This window comes from Macaca nemestrina, chromosome 15 (assembly GCF_043159975.1).
Source record: "Macaca nemestrina isolate mMacNem1 chromosome 15, mMacNem.hap1, whole genome shotgun sequence".
NCBI classification, from domain to species: domain Eukaryota; kingdom Metazoa; phylum Chordata; class Mammalia; order Primates; family Cercopithecidae; genus Macaca; species Macaca nemestrina.
Window position 1 is genome coordinate 60,363,522 of NC_092139.1, and position 23,679 is coordinate 60,387,200.

The 23,679-nt window shown below is 46.8% G+C and overlaps 1 protein-coding gene and 1 long non-coding RNA gene across 13 annotated transcripts in view; one reads left to right on the plus strand and one right to left on the minus strand.

The window, feature by feature from the left end:
- LOC105466281 (uncharacterized) overlaps nucleotides 1-1,087 on the minus strand; it is an 81,542-nt gene extending 80,455 nt beyond the window's left edge. For 9 of the 12 annotated variants that reach the window (XR_011613660.1, XR_011613659.1, XR_011613657.1 and 6 more), the window contains exon 1: nucleotides 765-1,087. Coding sequence is in view for 3 of the 12 variants with exons in the window: in XM_071079783.1 (XP_070935884.1) it covers nucleotides 765-804 (40 nt within the window). In the remaining 9 variants the exon portion in view is untranslated. The remainder of the gene's footprint in view (nucleotides 1-764) is intronic. The other 3 variants (XR_011613663.1, XR_011613661.1, XM_071079782.1) reach the window with 1 other exon arrangement.
- Nucleotides 1,088-1,396: 309 nt separating this feature from the next.
- On the plus strand, nucleotides 1,397-23,408 carry LOC139358852 (uncharacterized). The gene is made up of 4 exons (XR_011614373.1): nucleotides 1,397-1,574; nucleotides 17,768-17,934; nucleotides 19,330-19,457; nucleotides 23,287-23,408. It is a non-coding gene; the product is annotated as an uncharacterized lncRNA (long non-coding RNA).
- Nucleotides 23,409-23,679: the final 271 nt, after the last annotated feature.

Sequence of the window (23,679 nt, forward strand, 5' to 3'; positions counted from 1 at the left end):
AAACCCGGCCCCCACCACAAACAGTGCAGCAGCTGATAGAGCCCCTAACTCGCCCCCACTGACCGCAGAGCAGCCCCCGAACGGTGCCCACAACCCACCCTACCACCCCGCCTGCCACCGGCCAGGTATCGCCCCCAAACTGCCCCTTCCTGCGGGGAGTTTATCTCCCAATAGCACACCCAACCCACCCTCTATCATGGACAGTGTGGCCCCCATAGCGCCTGAAACCACACCCTCCAAGCACCTACCTGCACCCCTCACTCCCCTGCCCCACCACCAGCAGTGTAGCACCGGATACTGCCTCTAACCTATCCCCGACACGGGCATTGCAACCCCCCATGGTGCCAACAAGCCCCCGCCATGGGCAGAGCAGCCCTGGAGAGCATCCCCACTCCGCTGTGGGCAATGAAGTCCGAGCAGTCAGGACCCCCACCAGTCCTCCCACCCCCAAGCCGCTGGCAGTGTAATCACTATAGCGGCCCCAACCTGGCCTCTGTCGGGGGCCGTGCAACACCCAATAGCGCCCCCAACCAGCCCTATTGCTGCCAGCAATACAGCCAAGATAGTGACTCCAATCCGCCGCCCCACACCGCCACCCCGCCCACACCCCCCCTACATCCCCCTGCTGCTGAGAGCAGTGCAGTCCCGACAGCACACCTGAAACTAGTGACACCCGGAATAACACTCTAGTATTCCGAAATAGTGACGTTGGAATAACACCCCAACCATTCCCCGCTTCGGGCAGCCCCGGACAGCGCACCTACCCCATAGCCTTTCTACGCTCTGGCCAGCTGCAGTGTCCATCGCTGTCACCAACCACAACGAGGCGACCCAGTGAGGTGAGGGCCAGCGAGGCCAGCCACAGTCCCACAGGCTCTAGCCTCCAGCCTGTGGTAGGTACCTCCTCCTCCTTCCCTTCCTGTAGCCAGGCATGGAGCAGCTCTCACCACCAGCTGCCTCTCTCCATGGCCGCCACACACCAAACAGTGGAAAACCCTGGCGCCACAGGCTCCAGCTTTTAGTGTGGGGGCAGACCTGGCTTCTGCCTTCTCTAAACTGCGAGTGGAAGAAACACACGGAATAACAGCAGAGCCCACAATGGCGTGACTCCCATTAGTATGCCTTATATACTGAGGTTGTACAGGCCCGGTTCCTGGACTTCATGTTCTGATTGGATGAGAGAAAACTGCTGTGCCTACTCTGATTGGACGTTATTTTCATGTTCTGATTGGATGAGAGCAAGTCTTAGACTAACCAATCAGAATGTGAAAATAAAGTCCAATCACAGTAGGCCTAGCTTTTTCCTCTCATCCAATCAGAACATGTAGTTCATAATCTCGGTATATAAAGCATGTTATTTGTGGCGTCTCACCATTCCAGCCTTGTCTGTGTCTGACTTCGTAGCTGCTCCTTTCCCAGCTTGGAGTAGGAGGTGCTGGCTGCGGCAGGCTGGAGGCTGGACCCTGTGGGGCTGTGGCTGTCCTCGCTGACTCGCCTCGCTGGCTTGCTTTGATCGCTGCAGTTGGTGGCAGCCGCGGACACTGCAGCTGGCCGGAGCATAGAAAGGCGTCAGAGTAAGTGCGCTATCCAGGGCTGCACTGCCCGTGGCCGGGGACGGTTTGGGGGCCCTATCTCCTCAGGTGTCACTGCCCGCCTTGAGTGGCTACTTGGGTGTGCTATCTGGGGCTGTGCTGCCAGATAGCTTACAACCATTATTGCTTCTATGAAGTGATAGATTAATCCAATGTGATATAAGGAGTTCAGTGGTGTGTTTGGAATTTTGTATATGGTTGGTGTTGAGCTGGAACGCTTGCGTAATTGATGGCTGCTTTCGGGCCAACTATGGAGATGAGGTTTTTTACTCTGTATACAAGGTTTTTTCCTAATGTCTGAAGAGCTGTCCCTCTTTATACTAGCAATTAAGTTTACAGTGGATTGAGTAGTTCTGTAGGTAAACTTAAGATTGAACTAAGATTCTGTCTTGGATAACCAGCTATCACCAGGCTCGGTAGGCTTGTCACCTCTATCCACAAATCTTCCCACTATTTTGCTGCAAGAGGGGTGCGCTGTTTCAGCTGTTTTTGGGTAGCTCGTCTGGTTTCGGGAAATTGAGCTTTAGTTCTCTTTGCGAAATTGTTTCTAGTTAATTCATTATGCAGAAGGTATGGGGTGAGTTCTTGCTATTTTGTGCTTGTTTGATATTTTTCGCTTTCCCTTACGGTACTGTATCTATAGCTCCAGGATAGAATTTCTATCGCCTATACTTTTGGATTGGTAAATGGTTTAGTGTAAATTAGTTTGGTATTAGTTTTGATTGGGTTTGGAGCTAGTGTTAGCTCGAGGCAATCAAATGGTATTGAGATCTTCCGGGTGTAAGCCGGATGCTTTATGTTAAGCTATGCTTTGGTTTATCCAAGTGCACCTTCCAGTACACTTACCTTGTTACAACTTATCTCCTCCACATAAATATTGGGGTGTTTATTTAAGTTAGTCCTTAAATATACATGAGGAGAGTGATGGGCGGTGTGTGCGTGCTTTATGGCCTGGTTCAGTTAAGCACTCTGTTCTTAATTGACTGCTAAATCCTCCTTGGACTCTTAGGTTTCATAAGAGTTATCGTGGGGTTTTCTGGAGTAGAAAATGTAGCCCATTTTTTACCATCTCCTAGGCTACACCTTGACCTAACGTTTTTGCGGGGACGGTTATGCTAACTTTGTGGCCTTCTCAGGGTTTGCTGAAGATGGTGGTATATAGGCTGAGCAAGAGATGGTGAGGTGGATCGGGGTTTATCGATTATGGAACAGACTCCTCTAGAGGGATATGAAGCACCGCCAAGTCCTTTGAGTTTCAAGCTGTTGCTTGTAGTCTTCTGGCGAGTAGTTTTGTTATTTTAATTATTGAGGTTTAGGGCTAAGCATAGTGGGGTCTCTAATCCCAGTTTGAGTCTTAGCTATTGTGTGTTCAGAAATTTTAAAGCCACTTTCGTAGTTTATTTTACATCAGCTGAGGTTTTACAATTTAGATGGAGTTTAGCTTTATTCGATTAGATCTTAAACACCCTTTAGGCCGGTCTGTTAGCTTGAGTTAATCGTATGGCCCCGGTGGCTGGCAGGAAATTAACTAACCCTAATTGTAGCATAGCTTAGTTAAACTTTCGTTTATTGATAAAGGTTTGTCACTGCTGTCTCCCGGGGGGTGGGGAGGGTGTGGCTGAGCAAAGTGTTTTGAGCTGCATTGTGCGTGCTTCATACTTACTCCATATGATCATTGTGATTTATAGGGTGTCCTCACTGGGGCGAGGATGCTTGCGTGTGTAATCTTGCTAAGAGTTAATGGAAAGGCTAGGACCAAACCTATTTGTTTATGGGGTATGTAAGTCCGTTTAAACATTTTCAGTGTCTTGCTTTAGGTGGATTAAGCTACGTAAACAGGAAAAAAGTATAGTTGTGAGGTTTTGTCTTTGGGGTTGTGGTATAAGGATACAGATTTAGTAGTGAGTAAATGCGTGGGAACGAGAAAGCAGGGAGAAGATGGAAATTGGTGTTAAGAGTGGTAAGGTGAAGTAATTTTATATTGAGGGAATAGCAGTGGAAGTTGTGCATCGCTAAAAAATGAGAACGTAAGCTCTGGCTGGGCGGATGAAGGCTTTTGTTTTTGGGGTTTGGCAAAAGCGAGTTTTTAAGGGGATAAGTCAGATGGGGGAGGAGGGGTTTGTTAAAAGTTTCTTGTGTTTTTGTAGTGTAATTAGGAATGGGCTGTAAAACAGTTATTAATATGTCTTAGAAGCAGGAATTAAATAACACCTTGTAGGAATCATGTGGGGCTAGGATATTGAACGTAGGTGCGATCCATAATGGCATGAACTAGGAATCAAAGACAGGCGCTGCGGGACGTGTTGTGGCGGGACTGGCTTTCTGCGATGGGGTCGCGTGCAGACCAGAGGTAAAAGAAACCAAATGCATGGAGAGCTCCCGTGACTGGTTAATAGGGTGATAGACCCGTGATCCATCGAGATGTCTTATTTAAGGGGAACATGTGGGCGATCTTGATTGTATGGCCCTGAGGTAAGAACCAGATGCCGGATACAGTTCATTATAGCTACCCCCACGGTTTATGGGCCCGGAGCGAGGAGAGTAGCACTCTTGTGCGGGATATTGATTTCAGGGAGGATGGTGCACAAGGGAGGGGGGTATCCGTAGTGACGAGGATTTATTTAATCGGATGTGCTATGTCCGGCAAATGATGTGATGTACTATGTACGGTAAGTGAATAATTAAGTTGGTTGGTATTCAGGGTGGGGACATTTGGACTTTGAGGCTTAACAGAATGTGTTACAGTTGATTAATTTATGAGAATACTTGCTTGTAAATATGTTGGGGACTGTTAGTAAATATGTAATGATATGTGCTATGTACAGTTAATCATATATAGTACTATATAATATTCATGTTGGCTAGCAGTAATGCACGATTTACGTAAAAGTATATTAAAATAATTTAATACTTAAGTTGCATTTAAAGTTTGCACACCATAGAATAGAGAAAGTAGTTCAAATTAGAATGCCAGTTTTGGGTGTTGGTGGTGAAGTTAAGTACTTTCTTTCTGAGTTGCCCTAGGGGAAGTTTTCCATTTCCAGTTTACAGGATTGGTGTACTGATTTGTACTACAAGGGCAGGTTCACTTGAGTAAGTTGTTTTTGGTTAGAGAGGCAAGTGGTATTAAGACTGAAATTGTGGTAAAGTATATTACGGATGCTACTTGTCCAATAATCAGAAAGGGCTGGTTTACTGGTTGGCTTCTGATTCAGGTGAGAGTTAGTAGAATTGTGGTTAGGAGTCAAAATAGGGATTGGCTGAGTGGGCGGAATGCTATAATTTGTTGTTTAGATTTGTGGAGAATGGATATGATTGCTAAGATAAGGATTGATAGGAGAAGTGGCAACACCCCTCCTAATTTATTGGGAATAGAGCGTAAAATTGCATATGTGATTAGGAAATATCACTCTGGTTTAATGTGTAGAGGAGTTTTTAGGGGGTTGGCTGGGATATAGTTATCTGGGTCACTTAGAAGGTCAGGTGAGAATAGTACTAATGTTATTAAGGCTATAAAGAGGAGGATTAGCCTAAGACATCTTTGATTGTGTAGTAGGGATGGAAAGTAATTTTGTCGGAGTGGGAGGAAATTCCGCAGGGGTTATTTGATCCTGTCTCGTGTAGGAATAATAGGTGCAGGGTTGTAAAGGCTGTGATAATAAAGGGTAGGATAAAGTGAAGGGTGAAGAATCGTATAAGACTAGGGTTCTCAATGGAATACCCACCTGAAACTCATTGGACGAGGTTGGTTCTGATGTATGGAACTGCTGATAGTAGGTTTGTAATTACAGTGGCACCTCAGAATGATATTTGACCTCATGGGAGTGCGTAGCCCATGAAGGCTGTTGATGTGGTTATGAGTAGAAGTGCAGTGCCAATGTTTCAGGTTTCTATAAGACGATAGGAGCCATAATAGAGGCCTCGACCTACATGTAGAAAGAGACAGATGAATAATATAGAGGCACGGTTAGCGTGGAGATAGCGAAGGATTCAGCCGTAGTTTACGCCTCGGACGATGTGTGCAACTGAGGAGAAGGCGGAGGAAGTGTCTGGTGAATAGTGTATTGCTAGGAATAAGCCTGTAATAATTTGTAGAATTAGGCCGGTTGCAAGAAGTGAGCCGAAGATTCATCATATGGAAATGTTGGATGGGGTGAGTAAATCAATAAAGGTGTAGTTAATTATTTTTAAAATCGGGTTAGATTTGCGTGTTGGGATCATTGGTGTTTTTGTAGTTGGAGTACAACGATGGTTTTTCATATCATTGGTCATGGTTGGAGTCCATGTGAGAACAATGGCATATATTTTATTTTTATTAAGTGTATTATTAGTCATGGGGTTTGTGGGGTTTTCTTCTAAACCACCTCCTATTTATGGAGGGTTAGCATTGATTGTTAGTGGTATGGTTGGTTGTGTAATTATTTTGAATTATGGGGGGACTTATATGGGTTTAATGATGTTTTTAATTTATTTGGGAGGCATAATAGTTGTTTTTGGTTATACTACGGTGATGGCTATTGAGGAATACCCTGAAGCATGGGGGTCAGGGTTTGAGGTTTTTGGAAGCTTTCTGATAGGGTTGGCGATGGAGGTGGGTTTAGTTTTATGAGTTTTAGATTTTGATGGGTTGGTAGTGGTGGTTAATTTTGATAATATAGGGAATTGGGTAGTTTTTGAGGGGGAGGGATCAGGGTTAGTTCGAGGAGATTCTATTGGTGCAGGTGCTTTATATGATTATGGGCGTTGATTAGTAGTGGTTTCTGGTTGAACGTAATTTGTTGGTGTATATATTATTATTGAGATTACTCGTGGTAATAGATTATGTTATTAGGAATAGAGTTAGAATAAGGGGAATAAGGAAAGAGAGGGAGTAAAACTTGATTATACCTTTCTGAGTGGTTGTGATGGTGGAGGTAATAGTGTGGATATGTGAAATTGTTTTGGGCATAGATTTTTCTAGTCAGATTGAGTCCAGTAAGAGGGAAGATAGGTTTTGGCTCATAAGTAGATTTTGGTAGAAGGTCATACGGTGGATTGTAGTGGGATAATATCCTAGTATATTAGGAAATTTAAATACATGTGATGGTATATTTATTTTAAGTTTGTTGGTTATGAGAGTAAGGTCTAGGGCTACTAGGAAGCCCAGAGTGGTTAGGTACAGGGCTGAGAGTTTTAGGTGGAGGGGCATTGTTGATTGGGGGAGTGAGGTAGGAGAGATGTTATTGGTGATGAGAAATCCTGCTAGCATACTGCCGATTGTGAGGTGTTTGATTGGGTTCAATAGGGTGGGGTTATTCTCGCTAATGTTGATTGAAGTTGGGAAGCGAGGTTGTCCTGTTAGTTTAGGAAGATAGTTCGGGTGCTGTATGCTCTTGTCAGGAATGTGGCAATGAGAGTGATAGATAGGGCTCAGGCGTTGATATATGACATGTTTGCGGTTTCGATGATAAGGTCTTTGAAGTAGAAGCCTGTGAGGAAAGGTATACCTGTGAGTGCTAGGTTGCCGATGATTAAGGAGGTTGAAGTAAGGGGTATTATTTTAAATAATCCTCCTATTTTTCGAATATCTTGTTGGTTGTTTAGGTTATGGATAATAGATCCGGAGCAGATGAATAGTATAGCTTTGAAGAAAGCATGAGTACAGATATGTAGGAATGCTCGATATGGTTGATTGATCCCAATAGTAACTATTATGAGGCCCAGTTGACTTGAGTTGGAAAAGGCTACGATTTTTTTAATATCATTCTGTGTTAGGGCATAGACTGCTGTAAATATGGTGGTGATGGCTCCTAGGCATAGTGTGAGGCTTTGGATTAATGTGTTATTTTCTATTAGAGGGTGGAAGTGGATGAGAAGGAACACCCTGGCGACAACTAGTGTGCTGGAGTGGAGTAAAGCTGAGACTGGGGTTGGTCCTTCTATGGCGGAGGGTAGTCAGGGGTGAAGATCAAATTGAGCTGATTTTCCTGTTGCTGCCAGGAGAAGACCTATAAGTGGGAGAAGACTTGGGTTGGAGTTTAGGACAAATATTTGTTGAAAGTCTCATGAGTTATAATGTAGGGTAAATCATATTATGCTTAGGATAAAGCCAATATCGCCGATGCGATTGTATAAGACTGCTTGAATGGCTGCTGTGTTGGCTTCTGTTCGAGTGTGCCATCAGCCCATTAGCAGGAATGATATAATTCCCACGCCTTCCCAACCAATGAAAGGTTGGAAGAGGTTATTGGTGGTGATTAAAATTAATATAGTGGTGAGAAATGTAAGAAGATATTTAAAGAATTGATTAATATTTGGGTCTGAGCTTATATACCATAGTGAGAATTCTATAATAGACCAAGTAATGAACAATGTGATTGGGATGAATATCATAGAAAAGTGGTCTAATTTAAAGCTTAGTGTTAATTCTAATGTTTGTATTGTTATTCAGTGTCAGTTTGAAATAATTGCTTCTTGATCCAGGAAAATGTCTAGGACTGTGGGAAGGAGGCTGATGATAAAAGTATATATTATAGTTGTTTTTATGTAGGGCGGGTATGAGTGCTTTTTATTGGGTTTAATAAAAGTAATAGTAATCGGTAGGATTAGAGTAGTTAGTGTTATTACAGTGATGGAGGTATACATGGTTGTTACTTTTACTTGGAGTTGCACCAATGTTTTTGGTTCCTAAGACCAATGGATAGCTGTAATCCTTTAAAAGTTGGGAAAGCCGTATTTATTAAAAACGGAGGCATGGATTTGCAGTGCTTGCTAGCTTTCTCGGTAAATAAGAAGTGGTAGGCCTCTATGATTAGATTCACAATCTAATGTTTTGGTTAAACTATATTTACAAGAGGTAAAGCCTAGAATAATACTGGGGTTAAGGGACAGGAGGATAATAGGGGAGAGGTGCATAAATTGTAGTATGTTTTCTCGTGTAAAGGAAGGTTTTGTGTTAGTAATATGATATGTGAGTATTCCTCATTGTGTTGTGGTAAATATATAGAGGGAATAGAGGGCTGTGATCAGTATGTTAAGTCCTGTAAGTGTAATAGTGACATATGATCAGGAGAATGAGGTTATTATTACAAGGAGTTCCCCTACTAGGTTAATACTAGGGGGTAAGGCAATATTGGTAAGGTTTGCTGTAAATCATCAGAAGGTTATTAGTGGAAGTAGCGTTTGGAGTCCTCGGGAAAGTAGTGTGATACGGCTATGGGTTCGCTCATAGTTTGAGTTTGCTAGGCAAAATAGTATGGATGAGGTGAACCCATGGGCGATTTTTAAGAACAGTTGCACCAGTAAAGCTTTAGGGGGTTTGAAAGAGGGAGGCTATAATTACCAGGGCTATGTGACTTACTGAGGAGTATGCGATGAGTGATTTTAGGTCTGTTTGTCGAAGACAGGTTGAACTTGTTATGATTATGCCTCATAAAGATAGTATGAGGAAGGGGTAGGCTATGTATTCTGTTGTGGGACTAAGGATAGAGGTGATTCGTATTATGCCACTGCCACCTAGTTTCAGGAGTACTGCGGCGAGGACTATTGACCCAGCAATGGGAGCTTCAACATGGGCTTTGGGAAGTCATAAGTGTAAGCCGTATAGGGGTATTTTTACTATGAAGGCTATTATGCATGCTAGTCAGGTAAGACTATAGGATCAGGTAGTTGTTAGTTTTTGAGCTACAAGCATTAGCAATGTGATGTTTAGTGAGCCTAAATTATTATAAGCATAGATTAGCATAATAGTAGGGGGAGAGAGCCGGCTAGTGTATAGAAGAGGAAGTATGTGCCTGGATTAAGGTGTTCTGCTTGGCTGCCTCATCGGGTGATGATAATTAGGGTAGGAATGAGAGTGGTCTCAAATAGAATATAAAATATGATTAGTTCTGTAGCTATAAATGTGAAAATTAAAGAGATTTGTAGGAAGACCATTCTAGAGAGGTAAAACTTTTCTCGTGGAAGGGATTCATTGTGTAAGTGGTATTGGCTTGCTGTGATTATAAGAGGTAAGAGTCAGGCGGTTAATATTAGGAGGGATGTTGTTAGTGTGTCGGAAGATAAATAGGTTGAGTAGTTAAGGAGGTTGTTGCTGGTTTGGTTGAAAAATAACAGAGGGATAGTACTGATGATTAGACTATGCACAGTTAGGTTAATTCAGATTATGTTATTTTTGGAAAATCATGTTGTCGGTAGTAGTATAATTGTGGGGATCACTATTTTTAACATTGAAGTAAATTTAGGTTGTGGATATAGTCTATATCGTATGTGTTGGAGATTGAGATTAGTAGGGCAAGGCCAATCGCTGCTTCGCAAGCAGCAAATACTACTGGGCAATGGGTGTAATATTATAGGAAGGAATGTATGTTTGAAGCTGTAAGAGCACTTATAATAAATAGTGATAGCATTATTCCTTCTAGGCATAGCAGGGAGGATATTAAGTGTGAACGATAGGTTAGCATGCCTAGGAGTGAGATTATAAATGCTAGTGTGATGCTTATATAGATGAAAGGCATTTGGTCAGTATGACTATCATAATCTAATGAGTCGAAATCATTTGTTTTGTTTAAACTACTTAGCAATTCGGCTCAATCTAGTCCTTTTTGAGTTCATTCGTAGGTCAGACTGAGAGTTAGAAGAATAATTAGTATAATTGACGATTTAAGCATAGTTGGAAGCTCTGTTGTTTGAAGGGCTCATGGTAGGGGTAGTAGTAGGGCGATTTCCAGGTCAAATAGTAGAAAAGTAATGGCAACTAAGAAAAATTTTATGGAGAAAGGAATACGGGCAGGGTTTAATGGGTTAAAGCCACATTCATAAGGATTGGTTTTTTCTGCATAAGAATTCAGTTGAGGTAGTCAGAATATGATGATTATTAGTAGTAGGGTTAGAAGAATGTTAGTCATTAGGGTCAATACTAGGTTAATTACTCTTTTTCGAATATTATCGAAACTAGTTGATTGGAAGTCAACTGTACTAGTTATACTAAAAGAATAGGACCCTCATCAGTAGATAGAAACATAGAGGAATAATCAGATGACGTCTACAAGATGTCAGTATCAGGCAGTGGCTTCAAAGCCAAAGTGGTGGTTTGATGTGAAATGATAGAATAGTTGACGGATAAGGCAAGTAATAAGGAATGTAGATCCAGTGATAACGTGAAGTCCGTGAAAGCCTGTAGCAACAAAGAATGTTGAGCCATAGATACCATCGGAAATAGTAAAGGGTGCTTCCAAGTACTCTGAGATTTGTAGTAGGGTGAAGTAAATGCCTAGTAGGATCGTAATGAGTAGAGCTTGAATTATTTGTTTTCGACTACTCTCTATCAGACTATGATGGGCTCAGGTGATTGTAACCCCAATGCAAGTAGTACAGAGGTGTTTAAAAGAGGTACTTGTAGTGGATTTAGGGGAGTAATTCCTGTTGGTGGTCAGTGTCCTCCTAGGTGTGGGGTAGGAGCGAGGATTGAGTGGTAGAATGCTCAGAAGAAACCAGTGAAGAAAAGAATTTGTGAGATGATGAATAGGACCATTCCATAACGAAGGCTTTTTTGGACAGGTGTTGTATGGTGGCCTTGGTAAGTACTTTCTCGGATGATGTCACGTCACCATTGGTATAGGGTTAATATATTGGTTAGTAGGTCTAGTATTAATAGAGTGGTGGAATGAAAGTGGAATCATATAATTAAGCCAGATGTTATTAGGAGAGCTAATAGAGCTCCTGTTAGTGGTCAGGGGCTGGGTTTAATTATGTGGTAGGCATGAGATTGGTGGGTCATTAGGTGTTATCTAGGTGTTATCACGTAGATAAAGGCTAACTAATAGTGTGAAAACATAGGCTTGGATCAGGGCTACTGCGATTTCTAGGATAGTCAGTAGTACTAGGAGTATGGAGATTAGTGAGGTAGCAGGGAGGTTGATGGCTGATAATGCTAGTGCAGCACTTCCTATTAGGTGCATTAGTAAATGGCCAGCTGTGATGTTAGCAGTTAAACGTACAGCTAGGGCCACTGGTTGAATAAGTAGGCTAATTGTTTCAATAATTACTAATATACGAATAAGGAGTGTGGGTGTACCTTGTGGCAGAAAATGGGCTAGAGAGCTTTTAATTTTGAAGCGAAGACCTATAACTACTGTTCTTGCTCACAGGGGAATTGCTATAGCTAGATTTATAGATAGTTGGGTGGTGGGTGTAAATGAGTGAGGTAGAAGTCTGAGAAGGTTAGTTATTGTAATAAAAATAATTAAAGACATCGGCATCAAGGATCAGGTTTGTCCTTTAGTATTATGGGTTGTTATTATTTGTTTTAGAGTGAGTTGGATTAGGTTTTGTTGAATAGTAATTAATCAGTTATTAATAAGGCACTTGGAGGTTGGAAGTAGTAATGTGGCGAGTAGGCTGATGGGTACTGCAGCAGGCTGGCCTAGGATTGTTGGAGCGGTAAATGGAGTAAATAGATTTTCGTTCATTTTAATTGTCAAGGGTTGTTGTAGGTTTGTGTACTGGGGGTTTTTTGTAAGGGGGGTGAATAGTAATTTGTGTTTAGTAGTTTTAATTGTGTAATAAGAAATAGTGTGGGGAGTATAGTTATGATAATAGTAAGTCATGTGGATGTATCTAGTTGGGGCATTTCACTGTAGAGAGGAATGTTTCTCTCGATCTTCAACTTAAAAGGTTAATGCTAGAGTAGCTGTACAGTGTATCGGTAAGAATATTTTGTAGAGAGTTGTGGAGTGAGGTGTGTTAGAAGTGGGGGGCGGTCTATAGGGTAAATACGGGTCCTATTTCAAAAATTTTTAGTGGAATTAATTCTGCGACAATAGGTATAAAGCTATGGTTGGCACCGCAGATTTCTGAGCATTGTCCGTAATAGACGCCTGGTCGTATAGCGGTGAATGTAGTTTGATTTAAGCGTCCAGGAACTGCATCTGTTTTCAGGCCTAGGGTAGGAATTGTTCATGAGTGTAGAACGTCCTGAGATGTGATTATCATATGGACGGGGGCTTCAATTGGAAGAACTACTCGATTGTCCACTTCTAGTATTCGAAGGTCTCCTGGGTTTAAGAACAGCGGTGGGAGTATATAAGAGTTAAAGATCAGTCCCCCATAGTCTGTATATTCGTAGGTTCAGTATCATTGGTGTCCAATTGATTTGATAGTAAAAGAAGGGTTGTTGATCTCATCTGTTAAGTATAGGATGCGTAGGGATGGAAGAGCAATTAGGATTAAAATGATTGCGGGTGAGATAGTTCAAATGGTTTCTATTTCTTGAGCGTCTGTGATATTGGTGTTGGTTAATTTTGTCGTAAGGGTTGAAGATAGGACGTATAATACTAGGAAGCTAATTAAGGATACGATTATAAAAGTGTGGTCATGAAAAGTGATTAATTCTTCTATGCTAGGAGATGTGGCGTCTTGTAGGCCTAGTTGAACTGGGTGAGCCATAAATAGGGTTTAACCTATGACTTAGCTTTGACAGAGCTATGAAATAGTTTTTCTAATATCTTATTGAAAAAGTTGCAGAGGTTGCAGGGTTGGCTTGAAATCAGTTTTAGGAGGTTTGATTCCTTCCTTTTTCGCATAGTTTAATGTAGGCTGGTTCTTCAAATGTGGGATAGGGTGGAGGGCAACTGTGTAGTCATTCTAAGTTGGTGGAAGATTGTTCAATTAATAAGACTTTATGCTTTGAGGCAAAGGCTTCTCAGGTTATATAAATTATTAATACTACTGCTACTAGGGAGATGAAGGAGCCTATAGATGATATAATATTTCATGTGGTATAGGCATTGGGGTAGTCAGAATAGCGTCGGGGTATTCCGGATAAGCCAAGGAAATGTTGTGGGAAGAAAGTTAAATTTACACCTACAAATATAATGGTGAAATGAGCTTTAGCATAAGTTTGGTCTAGAGTGTAGCCTGAAAATAAGGGAAATCAATGAATAAAACCTCCTATGATAGCGAATACAGCTCCCATTGACAGGACGTAGTGTAAGTGTGCTACAACATAGTATGTGTCGTGTAGTACAATATCTAGTGATGAGTTTGCTAGTACGATACCGGTCAAGCCCCCCATAGTAAAAAGAAAGATAAAGCCCAAGGCTCAAAGTATTGCAGGGGATCATTTGATATTGCCTCCTGAAGCATGGCAAGTCAGCTAAAGACCTTAACGCCAATGGGGATTGCAATAATTATAGTGGCAGAAGTAAAGTAGGCTCGTGTGTCTACGTCTATACCCACTGTAAACATATGATGGGCTCATACAATAAAGCCTAAAAACCCAATTGATATTATAGCTCAAACTATACCTATAGCCAAATGGTTCTTTTTTTGTGGAGTAATATGTTACAATATGGGAAATTATCCCAAACCCAGGCAGCATGAAGATATAGACTTCGAGATGGCTGAAGAATCAGAATAAGTGTTGATATAAGATAGGATCCCCTCCTCCAGCAGGATCAAAGAAGGTAGTGTTTAGATTTCGGTCTGTTAGTAGTATAGTAATGCCGGCAGCTAGTACTGGTAGGGAGAGGAGTAGAAGGATGACTGTGATTAATACTGATCAAATAAATAAGGGGGTTTGATATTGAGATATTTGCAGGGGGTTTTATATTAATGATAGTGGTAATGAAATTGATAGCTCCTAGAATGGAGGAGATGCCTGCTAGGTGAAGTGAGAAGATAGTTAGATCTACAGAAGCTCCTGGGTAGGAGAAAGTTCCTGCTAAAGGAGGATAAACTGTTCAGCCTGTTCCAGCACCGGCTTCCCCTATGGCAGATGCCAGTAATGGTAGAAAGGAGGGGGGAAGAAGTCAGAAACTTATATTATTTAGGCGAGGGAATGCTCTGTCAGGGGCACCAATCATTAGAAGTACTAATCAATTTCTGAAGCCTCCAATTATGATGGGTATGACTATAAAGGAGATTATGATGAATGCATGGGCTGTAACAATAACGTTATAGATATGGTCGTTGCCTAGTAGGTTGCCTGGTTGACCTAATTCAGCTCAAATAAGAAGGCTTAGAGCTGTGCCTATGATTCCAGCTCATGTGTCGAACAGTAGGTAAAGAGTTCCAATATCTTTATGGTTTGTTGAGAATAACAGTAGACGAGCATAGGTGGGAAAAAGGAAGGGGAGGCGGGTAAAATGGCTGAGTAAGCATTAGGCTGTAAACCTAAAAACAGAGATTAAGTCCTCTTTTTACCAGCCCCGAGGTAATTTTCATGTTTAATTGCAAATTCAAAGGGGCAGCTAATTTCTGCTGGGGCTTCTCCCGCCTTTTTTCCCCTGAGGCGGGAGAAGTAGATTAAAGCCAGTTGGTTAGGGTATTTAGCTGTTAACTAAAATTTTGTGGGTTTGAGTCCCATTAATCTGGTAAGAGCTTAGCTTAATTAAAGTAATTGATTTGCATTCAGTTGATGCAGAGCAGAATCTGCAGTCTTTGTCTCAGAAATTAAGCATGGTTTGACTTACTAAGGGCTTTGAAGGCCCTTGGTCTTTCTTAACCTAAATTTCTAGAAGATGGCTAAGGTTAGTGGGGAAGTTGTTAAGAGGAGGGTGGTGAGGATAATGAGTGGGGGGATGAGAAGTGTGGGTTTTGTTCTTTCGCATTGTCATTTTATTTTTGTATTGTTGGATGTAGGAAGTAGTGTTATGGAAGTGGTGTAGATTAGGCGTAAGTGTATGAGTTGATCATAACGGAATCGGGGGTATGCTGTTTGGATTCATAAAAATAAAGAGGTTAGGAAAAGTGTTTTGGTGGCAAAGCATGTCGTAAATAGCTCTGGGGAGTGAATAGAGTACAATGTGCCTAGGAAGATTGTGGTTGTTAGAGCATTTATTATAATAATATTTATGTATTCAGCCATAAAGAACAGAGCGAATGGACCTGCGGCATATTCAATGTTAAAGCCCGAGACTAGTTCTGATTCGCCTTCTGTGAGGCCAAAGGGAGCTCGGTTTGTTTCAGCTAATGTGGAAGTGAATCGTATTGTAGTCAGGGGTCATGATGGTAGGAGGAGTCAGAGATACTCTTGTGTTGTGATAAGTATATGAAGATTAAATGAGCTGCTTATCAATAAGATTGACAAGAGAATAATAGCGAAAGTAAGTTCGTATGAAATTGTTTGGGCGACAGCTCGTAATGCTCTGATTAGTGCATAGTTTGAGTTTGATGCTCATCCTGATCATAAAATAGAGTAGACGGTTAGGCTAGATGTAGCTAGGATAAATAAAAGTCCCAGGTTAAAGTTAATTAGTGGGTGGGGTATAGGGAGAGGAGTTCATAGGAGAAGAGCAATGGAAAAGGCCAAGGCTGGTGCGGTAATGTAGAGAATGGTAGTAGATGTTGAAGGTTTTAAGGGCTCCTTGGCGAATAATTTTATTGCATCAGCAAAGGGTTGTAGTAATCCATAAGGGCCAGCAATATTTGGCCCTTTACATAATTGTATATAGCCTAATAATTTTCGTTCAATAAGCGTGAGAAATGCCATAGCAGCTAGTACAGATATAACAAGGAGTAGAAGGTTTGTTGTTGATATGGTGTTAAGAAGAGGAGTTGAACCTCTGATTGTAAAGTTTTAAATTTTATGCAATTGTCGGGCTCTGCTATCTTGACAAACCCTGTTTTTGGGTTGAGTGGGTGTTATTTTGTTAGATTGAGATTAGGTCATCTATGGAATGAGGGCACTTTATGAAGTGGGCCTTACTTCTCTTGTCCTTTCGTACAGGGAGAAATATAGAATAGATAGAAACCGACCTGGATTGCTCCGGTCTGAACTCAGATCATGTAGGACTTTAATCGTTGAACAAACGAACCCTTGATAGCTGCTGCACCATTAGGATGTCCTGATCCAACATCGAGGTCGTAAACCCTATTGTCCATATGGACTCTGGAATAGGATTGCACTGTTATCCCGAGGGTAATTTGTTCCGTTGGTCAAGTTATTGGATCAATTATAGGTGTTAGTCCGTTTTGGCTTGTGTAGCCTTAGCATAGGTTGTTTGGAGGTTTAGTTATGCTCCGAGGTCACCCCAGCCAAAATTTTTAATGCAGGTGTAATGGTATAAGGTCGGTAGATTTATGTAGTTTTAATTGCATTAATAAATTAAAGGTCCATAGGGTCTGTTCGTCTTACTGTTTCCTGCCCACCTCTTCACGGGCAGGTCAATTTCACTGGTTGAAAGTAAGAGACAGTTGAACCCTCGTGGTGCCATTCATGCGAGTCCCCATTTAAGGAACAAGTGATTATGCTACCTTTGCACAGTCAGGGTACCACGGCCGTTAAACATGTGTCACTGGGCAGGCAGTGCCTCTATTACTGGTAATGCTAGAGGTGACGTTTTTGGTAAACAGGTGGGGTTGAGTTTGCTGAGTTCCTTTTACTTTTTTTTTAACCTTTCCTTAAGGCATGCCTGTGTTGGGTTAACAGTATGAGAAGTACTGGCTTGTTTGTATGTATTAGTACTGGGCTGTTAAGTATCGGTGAAGTTTTTCGGTCTGATTTAGGCTTATGCGGTGGAGAAAATGTTCATGTTACTTATATTTCTGATGGCTTCAATCTCATTACTTGTTACCAATCTGTTCTGGTCTTGCACGTTTTTACTGTTCAACCTAAGTAGGTTGTATGCATCTAGAAATTTGTCAATTTCTACTAGGCTTTCCAATTTGTTGGCGTATGATAGCCAGTTATGATCCTTTGAATTTCTGAAGTATCAGTTGTAATGTCTTCTTTTTTATCTGTTGTTTTTGTTTGAAACTTGTGTTTTTTCTTAGCCTGGTTAAAAGTTTGTCAATTTTGTTTAGCTTTCCAGAAAGCCAAGTTTTTGTTTAATCTTTTGTACTTTTTTATTTAAATTTTATTTCTGCTGTGATCTTATTTTCTTATTTTCTTCTTTTGGGTTTAGTTTGTCCTTACTAGTTCTTTAAGATATATTGTTTATTTGAAGTTTTTCTTTTGTTTGGATGGTAGGCACTTCTAGCTATAAATCTCTGCCTTTGTACTGCTTTCTGTGTAACGTAAGTTTTGTTGTATTGTGTTTTCATTACCATTTGTTTCATAAAATTTTTCAATTTCTGTCTTAGTATCTTCATTGACCCACTAGTCATTCATTCAGGAGCATGTTGTTTAACTTGATGTGATTGTATGGTTTTCAAAATTACTCTTCTTACTGATACCTAGTTTTATTCCTTTGTAGTCAAAGAAGATGGCCATGGAGACAGCAGCGTGGTTAAAGTGGTAGGAGCCGGCCATCAGCGAGAGCTGCTCCGGGCCTGGCTGCTGAGTGCTAGAGCCTGCGGCCCAGTGGCTTCCTTCACCGTGGTTGGTGGTGGCGGTGACAGACACTGCAGCATGACCAGAGTGGTAGGGCAGGGGCTATCGGGGCTACACTTTTCGCAGGGTGGGGTGGGTAGGGGGCACTATCCAGGGTGTCATTGCCTGCATTGGGGGTACTAGTTGGCAGCACTGTACAGGGCTGCACTGCCTACAGTGCAGGGGGTGGGTTATAGGCACTTTCTGGGGCCACAATGCCCATGGAGGAGGACAGGTAAACGCACTGTCGGGTATACGCTGGTGGCGGCATTGGGGGATGGAGGTGGGGTGCGCTATTGAGGGCAGGACTGGCCGTGAAGCGGGGGTGAGTTCGGTGCTATTGGGCTGCACTGCTGGCAGCAGTCAGCAGAGTTGGCAGCAACAGTGTGGCATCCAAGGAAGGAGCGGTTCTGCTCTCCCTGGACGCCACACTCCAGAGGGCCACCTACTCTTGCTCATACTGGAGCACGGCAGGCACACAGTGTTTCCGTGGGAATCCTGAGCGTGGCAGAACCCCCACACCCACCGTGGCTCCTGGGACCGTGCACTCTGGGTCTGTGCCTTAGAGGCTGCCAGGCGCCCCGGGTATGCAGTAGCAGACACCATGGGGGAAAGGGCCCTGTGCGTGGAGATATCCAGAACAGGAATTGGCACCTGGGTGTGGAGGGCTGGGCTGGGTCTGAATTTTTCTGCTGCTCCTGTTCCTCGAGGATTGCAGCCCCAGTGGACCCAGTGGTTCCTGTGGAGTGGGGAGCTGGGCGCTGTGGTGTCTCCAGCACCCACTCCAGGCCCCAGTTCCTGGCCAGCTTGGGCCAAAAGGAGAGGCCTGGTCTTGCTATTGCCCTGCCCTAGCCTGCCTTGCTTGTGCCCTAGATCTGCCCTGGCCTTTGCTCTTGTCTTGGTTCTAGCACTGACTCAGCCCTGGACCTTCCCTGACTTTGCCTCAGCCCTGGCACTGCCCTGGCCTTGCCTTTGCATTTGCCCTACTCTCTCTAATGCCTGGCCCTGGTCTTGCCTTGCTCTGCTCTTGTTCTGTCCTGGCACAGCCCTGGCCCTGGCCCTGGTCCTGCCTTTATGCAGGCCTGCCCCTGCCACTGCTCTGGCTTTGACCTGGACCTTGGCCATGCAGTGACCCTGCCTTGACCCTTTCCTGGCCCTGGCCTGGAACCTGACCGTGCCAAGGACTCACCCTGGCTCTGTCATGGCCCTGGCGTTTTCTTGGATTTGAATGTGCCCTGTCCCTTATTTGCCCCAGCCCTTCCCTGGCTCTGCCCTTCCACTTCTCTGGAGTAGGGGGACAGGGTCAGGACCAGGCCAGGGCAGGGTCAGGACCAGGGTAGGGCCTTGGTAAGGCCTGGAGATGGGAAGGGCCAGGGCAGCGGCAGGGCCAGGGAAGGGTGTTAAGTTGAGGCTCTTAATGCTACCACCCCTCGCATCTTCCTCTAGGCTTTTGTGGCTTTGCCCGCCCAGCTGCTCTGTGCCAGGAGGAGGAGGAGACACCTGGAGCCTGTGACACCACGGCTTGCCTCGCTGAGGGTGGGTGGCAGTGACGGAGACTGCAGCATGCTGGAACGGTAGGAGAGTGACCACGCTAGGAGGTCAGGCGGCTGCAGCCAGGGTTGGGGGTCAGGCTTACAGCGATGGCCAGGCTGCAGCGATGACCAGGCTGCGGCAGTGGCCAGGTTGTAGAAGCCTTGTAGGGTGGGCTGTTGCATTGGCAATGGGCTTGGCTTTGCCCTGCCACTGCCGTGGACCTGGCCCTGTAGTGCCCTGCCTTGCCCTGGCCCTGCCCTACTGTTACCTGGACTGTCTCGGCCCTGCCCTGCTCTGATCCCATCCTGGTTTTGCCTTTGCACTGGCCTTTCCCTGAACCTGTGCTGGCCCGGCCTTGGCTCTGGCCCTGCCTCTTGTCCCGACCCTGGTCCTGTCATGGCACTGGCCCTGCTAGTGGTCATGGTCCTGCTCCTGTTCTGGCCTTGACCTGGCCTTGGACGTGTCCTGGCCCAGATTTGTTCTGGCCCTGCCTTGGCCCATCCCTACCCTGGCCCCAACATGGCCCTGCCTGTTGTGCCTTCTCTTGGCACTGACTTTGCCCTGTCATGGCTCAGTGGTGCCATTGACCTGCCTTACACTGCCCTGGTTGTGCCCTGGCCCTGCCTGGCACTGGCCTCTCCCTGGACCTGCTCTGACCCTGCCTTGGCCTTTGCCTTGTCCTCACTATGGCCTGGCCCTGGCCTTGTTCTGGCTTAGCCCGGGCCCTGGCCCTAGCCCTGGTCCTACCGTATCCCTGGCCTTGCCCTTATCCAGACCCTGGCCCTGCCTCTACCCTGGCCCTGGCCTGGAACCTGGTCCTGTCAAGGACTTGCCCCGACCCTGCCATGGCCCTGGCCCTGCACTGCCTTGGTCCTGGCTTTGACCCAGACCCTTTCCTGGCTGTGCCCTGGCCATGGCCTTTCCCTGGCCCTGAGTTGGCAGTGGTCTGCCCCTGGACTTGCCACCACCCTACCCTGCCATGCACTGGATGTGTCATGAGCCTGCCCTGGCCCTACCTTGTCCCTCACCCTAGTCTTCGCTAGGCCCTGCTCTGGACCTGGCCCTAGCCCAGACCTGGCCCTGACCCTGGCCCTGGCCTTTGTCCTTCATAGCCCTGGGCCTGAAGTGGACTTGGAGGTGTCCTGGCCCTGGAGTGACCTGGCTCTGCCTTGGCCTGTCCTTGCCCTGCCCCTACCATCACCTTGCCCTGTTCTGCCCTGTCCTAGTACTGACCCGGCTGTGGCATTGCCCTGACCTACCCTTCCTTGGCTGTGCCCTGGCTCGATTCCAGCCCTGGCCCTGCCCTGTGCATGCATGACACTACCTGAGCCTCGGCACTCGGCTGGTCCTTTCCTGGCATCAGCCCTGCTCTTTCTATGGACCGCCTTTTGTCGTGTCCTGCGCTGGTCATTCCAGGCCCTGCCCTGCCCTGACTCAGCCCTGGCCTTGGCATTGGCCTTGGTCCTGCCATATTTCTTGCCCTGTCCCTATCCTGGCCTTGGCCCTGACCCTTACCTTGCTCTGGCCCTGCCCTTGCCCTTACGCAGCCCCTGGACCCTTCATGGACCTGCCCTGGACCTGTCCTGGCCCTGGCCCTGCCCTGCTTCAGACCTTGCCCTGGTTCTCCCCTGGCCGTGACCGTGAAATGCCTGGCCCTACCCTGGCCTTGCACTGCCCTGGCCCTTGCCCTGACTCTGGTCCTGTCACTGGAAAAGCCCCAGCCCTGTTGCTCGTCTTCCCATGGCCCAGACCCTGCCTTGGCCCTGCCCTGACACTGTCCTGGACCCTGGCTGTGCCAAGAACCTGCACTGTTGTTGCCCTTGTTTTGCTCCTGTCCCGAACCTGGTCCTGCCCAGGCCATGGCCATGGCCCTGTCCCTGCCCTGGCTGTTCCCTGGCCCTGCTCAGGTCTTGGCACTGTCCTGGCCCTGTCCTGCCTTGGCCCTATGCTATCCTGGCCCTGCCTTGCCTGCCCTGGTCCTGCCTTGGCCCTACTCTAGCTTTGACCCTGCGCTGGCCCTACTTTGGCCTTCCCCCTAGCCTTGCCTGGGCACTGTGCTGGACGTGGCCATAGCACAGACCTGGTTGTGGCCCTGGCCCTGCCATGGCCCTGTCCCAGACCCTAGCCCTGCCAGGTACCTGTCCTGGCCCTGCTCTGGGCCTGGCTTTGTCCTTGGTTCTTAGATGACCCTGGCCCTGCCACTGCCCTTGCCCTGGCACTGGCCTTGGACATGTCCGTGGTCCTAACCCCGGCCCTGCCCTGGAGCTGTCACTGTCTTGGCCCTGCCTTGGCCCTGGCCCTGGCCCTGGCCCTGCCACAGCCATAGACCTGCCCTGGTTGGTCATGCCCTGCCTTTACCCAGTGCTACCCTGGGCCTGCTCCACCGTGCCCTGGCTCTGCCCTGCCTTTGTCCCCGCCCTGACCCCTTCGCCCTCACACTGGCCCTAGTGCAAACCTGGTCCTTGCTCTGGCCTTGGCCCGGCATTGACCACTGCTCCTGACCCTGGTCGTGCCATGGCCCTGGCCCTGCCAATGATCCTAACAGTCCTGGCCCTGGCCCTGTCTTGGCCCTGTCCTGGCCCTGGCCCTGGCCCTGGCCCTGGCCTGACCCTGGCCCTGAAGTGGATTTGAAGGTATCCTGTCCCTGGTTTAATCTTGCTCTGCCTTCGCGTGTCCCTCTCCTGGCCCTACCATGGCCCTGCCCCTTCCCTGGCTCTGCCCTGGTCTTGTGCTTACCCTGAGCGAGAACTTGACCCTGCCCCAGCCTTGTCCCAGACCTGGCCATGGCCCTGCCCCTGCCCTGGGCCGGCGCTGGCACTGGCATGGACCCTGGACCTGGCTCTTGGCTACTTAAGGCCATACCCTGGCCCAGTCCTCCTCCTGACCCTGTCCTGGCCCTAATTTGCCCTGGCCCTACCCTGGCATGCTATTCTGGCCCCACACACCCCTGACCCTGTCTCTGTCCTGGCTCTAGCTAAGTTGGCCATGGCCGTGTTCCTGACATTGCCCTTTCCTGGTCCTGGCCCTGGCCCTGGCCCTGCCCCGGCCCTGCCCCGGCCCTGGTCTGAACCCCGGCCCTGCAATGGACCTGCCTTGGCCCTGCCTATACCCTGCCTCTGGCTGTACCTCTGCCCTGGCCATACCCTTGCCCTGGCCTGGACTCTGATCCTGGTCCTTGTCCTGCCCCAGCTGTGGCCCTGGCCCTGCCCTGCCTGTACCCTGTTCTATCCTGGGCTGGCCCTGCTATTGCCTGGTCTTGCTATTGCCCTGCCCTAGTCTGCCTTGCTTGTGCCCTAGATCTGCCCCGGCCTTTGCTCTTGTCTTGGTTCTAGCACTGAGTCAGCCCTGGACCTTCCCTGACCTTGCCTCAGCCCTGGCACTGCCCTGGCCTTGCCTTGGCATTTGCCCTACTCTCTCTAATGCCTGGCTCTGGTCTTGCCTTGCTCTGCTCTTGTTCTGTCCTGGCACAGCCCTGGCCCTGGCCCTGGTCCTGCCTTTATGCAGGCCTGCCCCTGCCACTGCTCTGGCTTTGACCTGGACCTTGGCCATGCAGTGACCCTGCCTTGACCCTTTCCTGGCCCTGGCCTGGAACCTGACCGTGCCAAGGACTCACCCTGGCTCTGTCATGGCCCTGGCGTTTTCTTGGATTTGGATGTGCCCTGTCCCTTATTTGCCCCAGCCCTTCCCTGGCTCTGCCCTTCCACTTCTCTGGAGTAGGGGGACAGGGTCAGGACCAGGCCAGGGCAGGGTCAGGACCAGGGTAGGGCCTTGGTAAGGCCTGGAGATGGGAAGGGCCAGGGCAGCGGCAGGGCCAGGGAAGGGTGTTAAGTTGAGGCTCTTAATGCTACCACCCCTCGCATCTTCCTCTAGGCTTTTGTGGCTTTGCCCGCCCAGCTGCTCTGTGCCAGGAGGAGGAGGAGACACCTGGAGCCTGTGACACCACGGCTTGCCTCGCTGAGGGTGGGTGGCAGTGACGGAGACTGCAGCATACTGGAACGGTAGGAGAGTGACCACGCTAGGAGTTCAGGCGGCTGCAGCCAGGGTTGGGGGTCAGGCTTACAGCGATGGCCAGGCTGCAGCGATGACCAGGCTGCGACAGTGGCCAGGTTGTAGAAGCCTTGTAGGGTGGGCTGTTGCATTGGCAATGGGCTTGGCTTTGCCCTGCCACTGCCGTGGACCTGGCCCTGTAGTGCCCTGCCTTGCCCTGGCCCTGCCCTACTGTTACCTGGACTGTCTCGGCCCTGCCCTGCTCTGATCCCATCC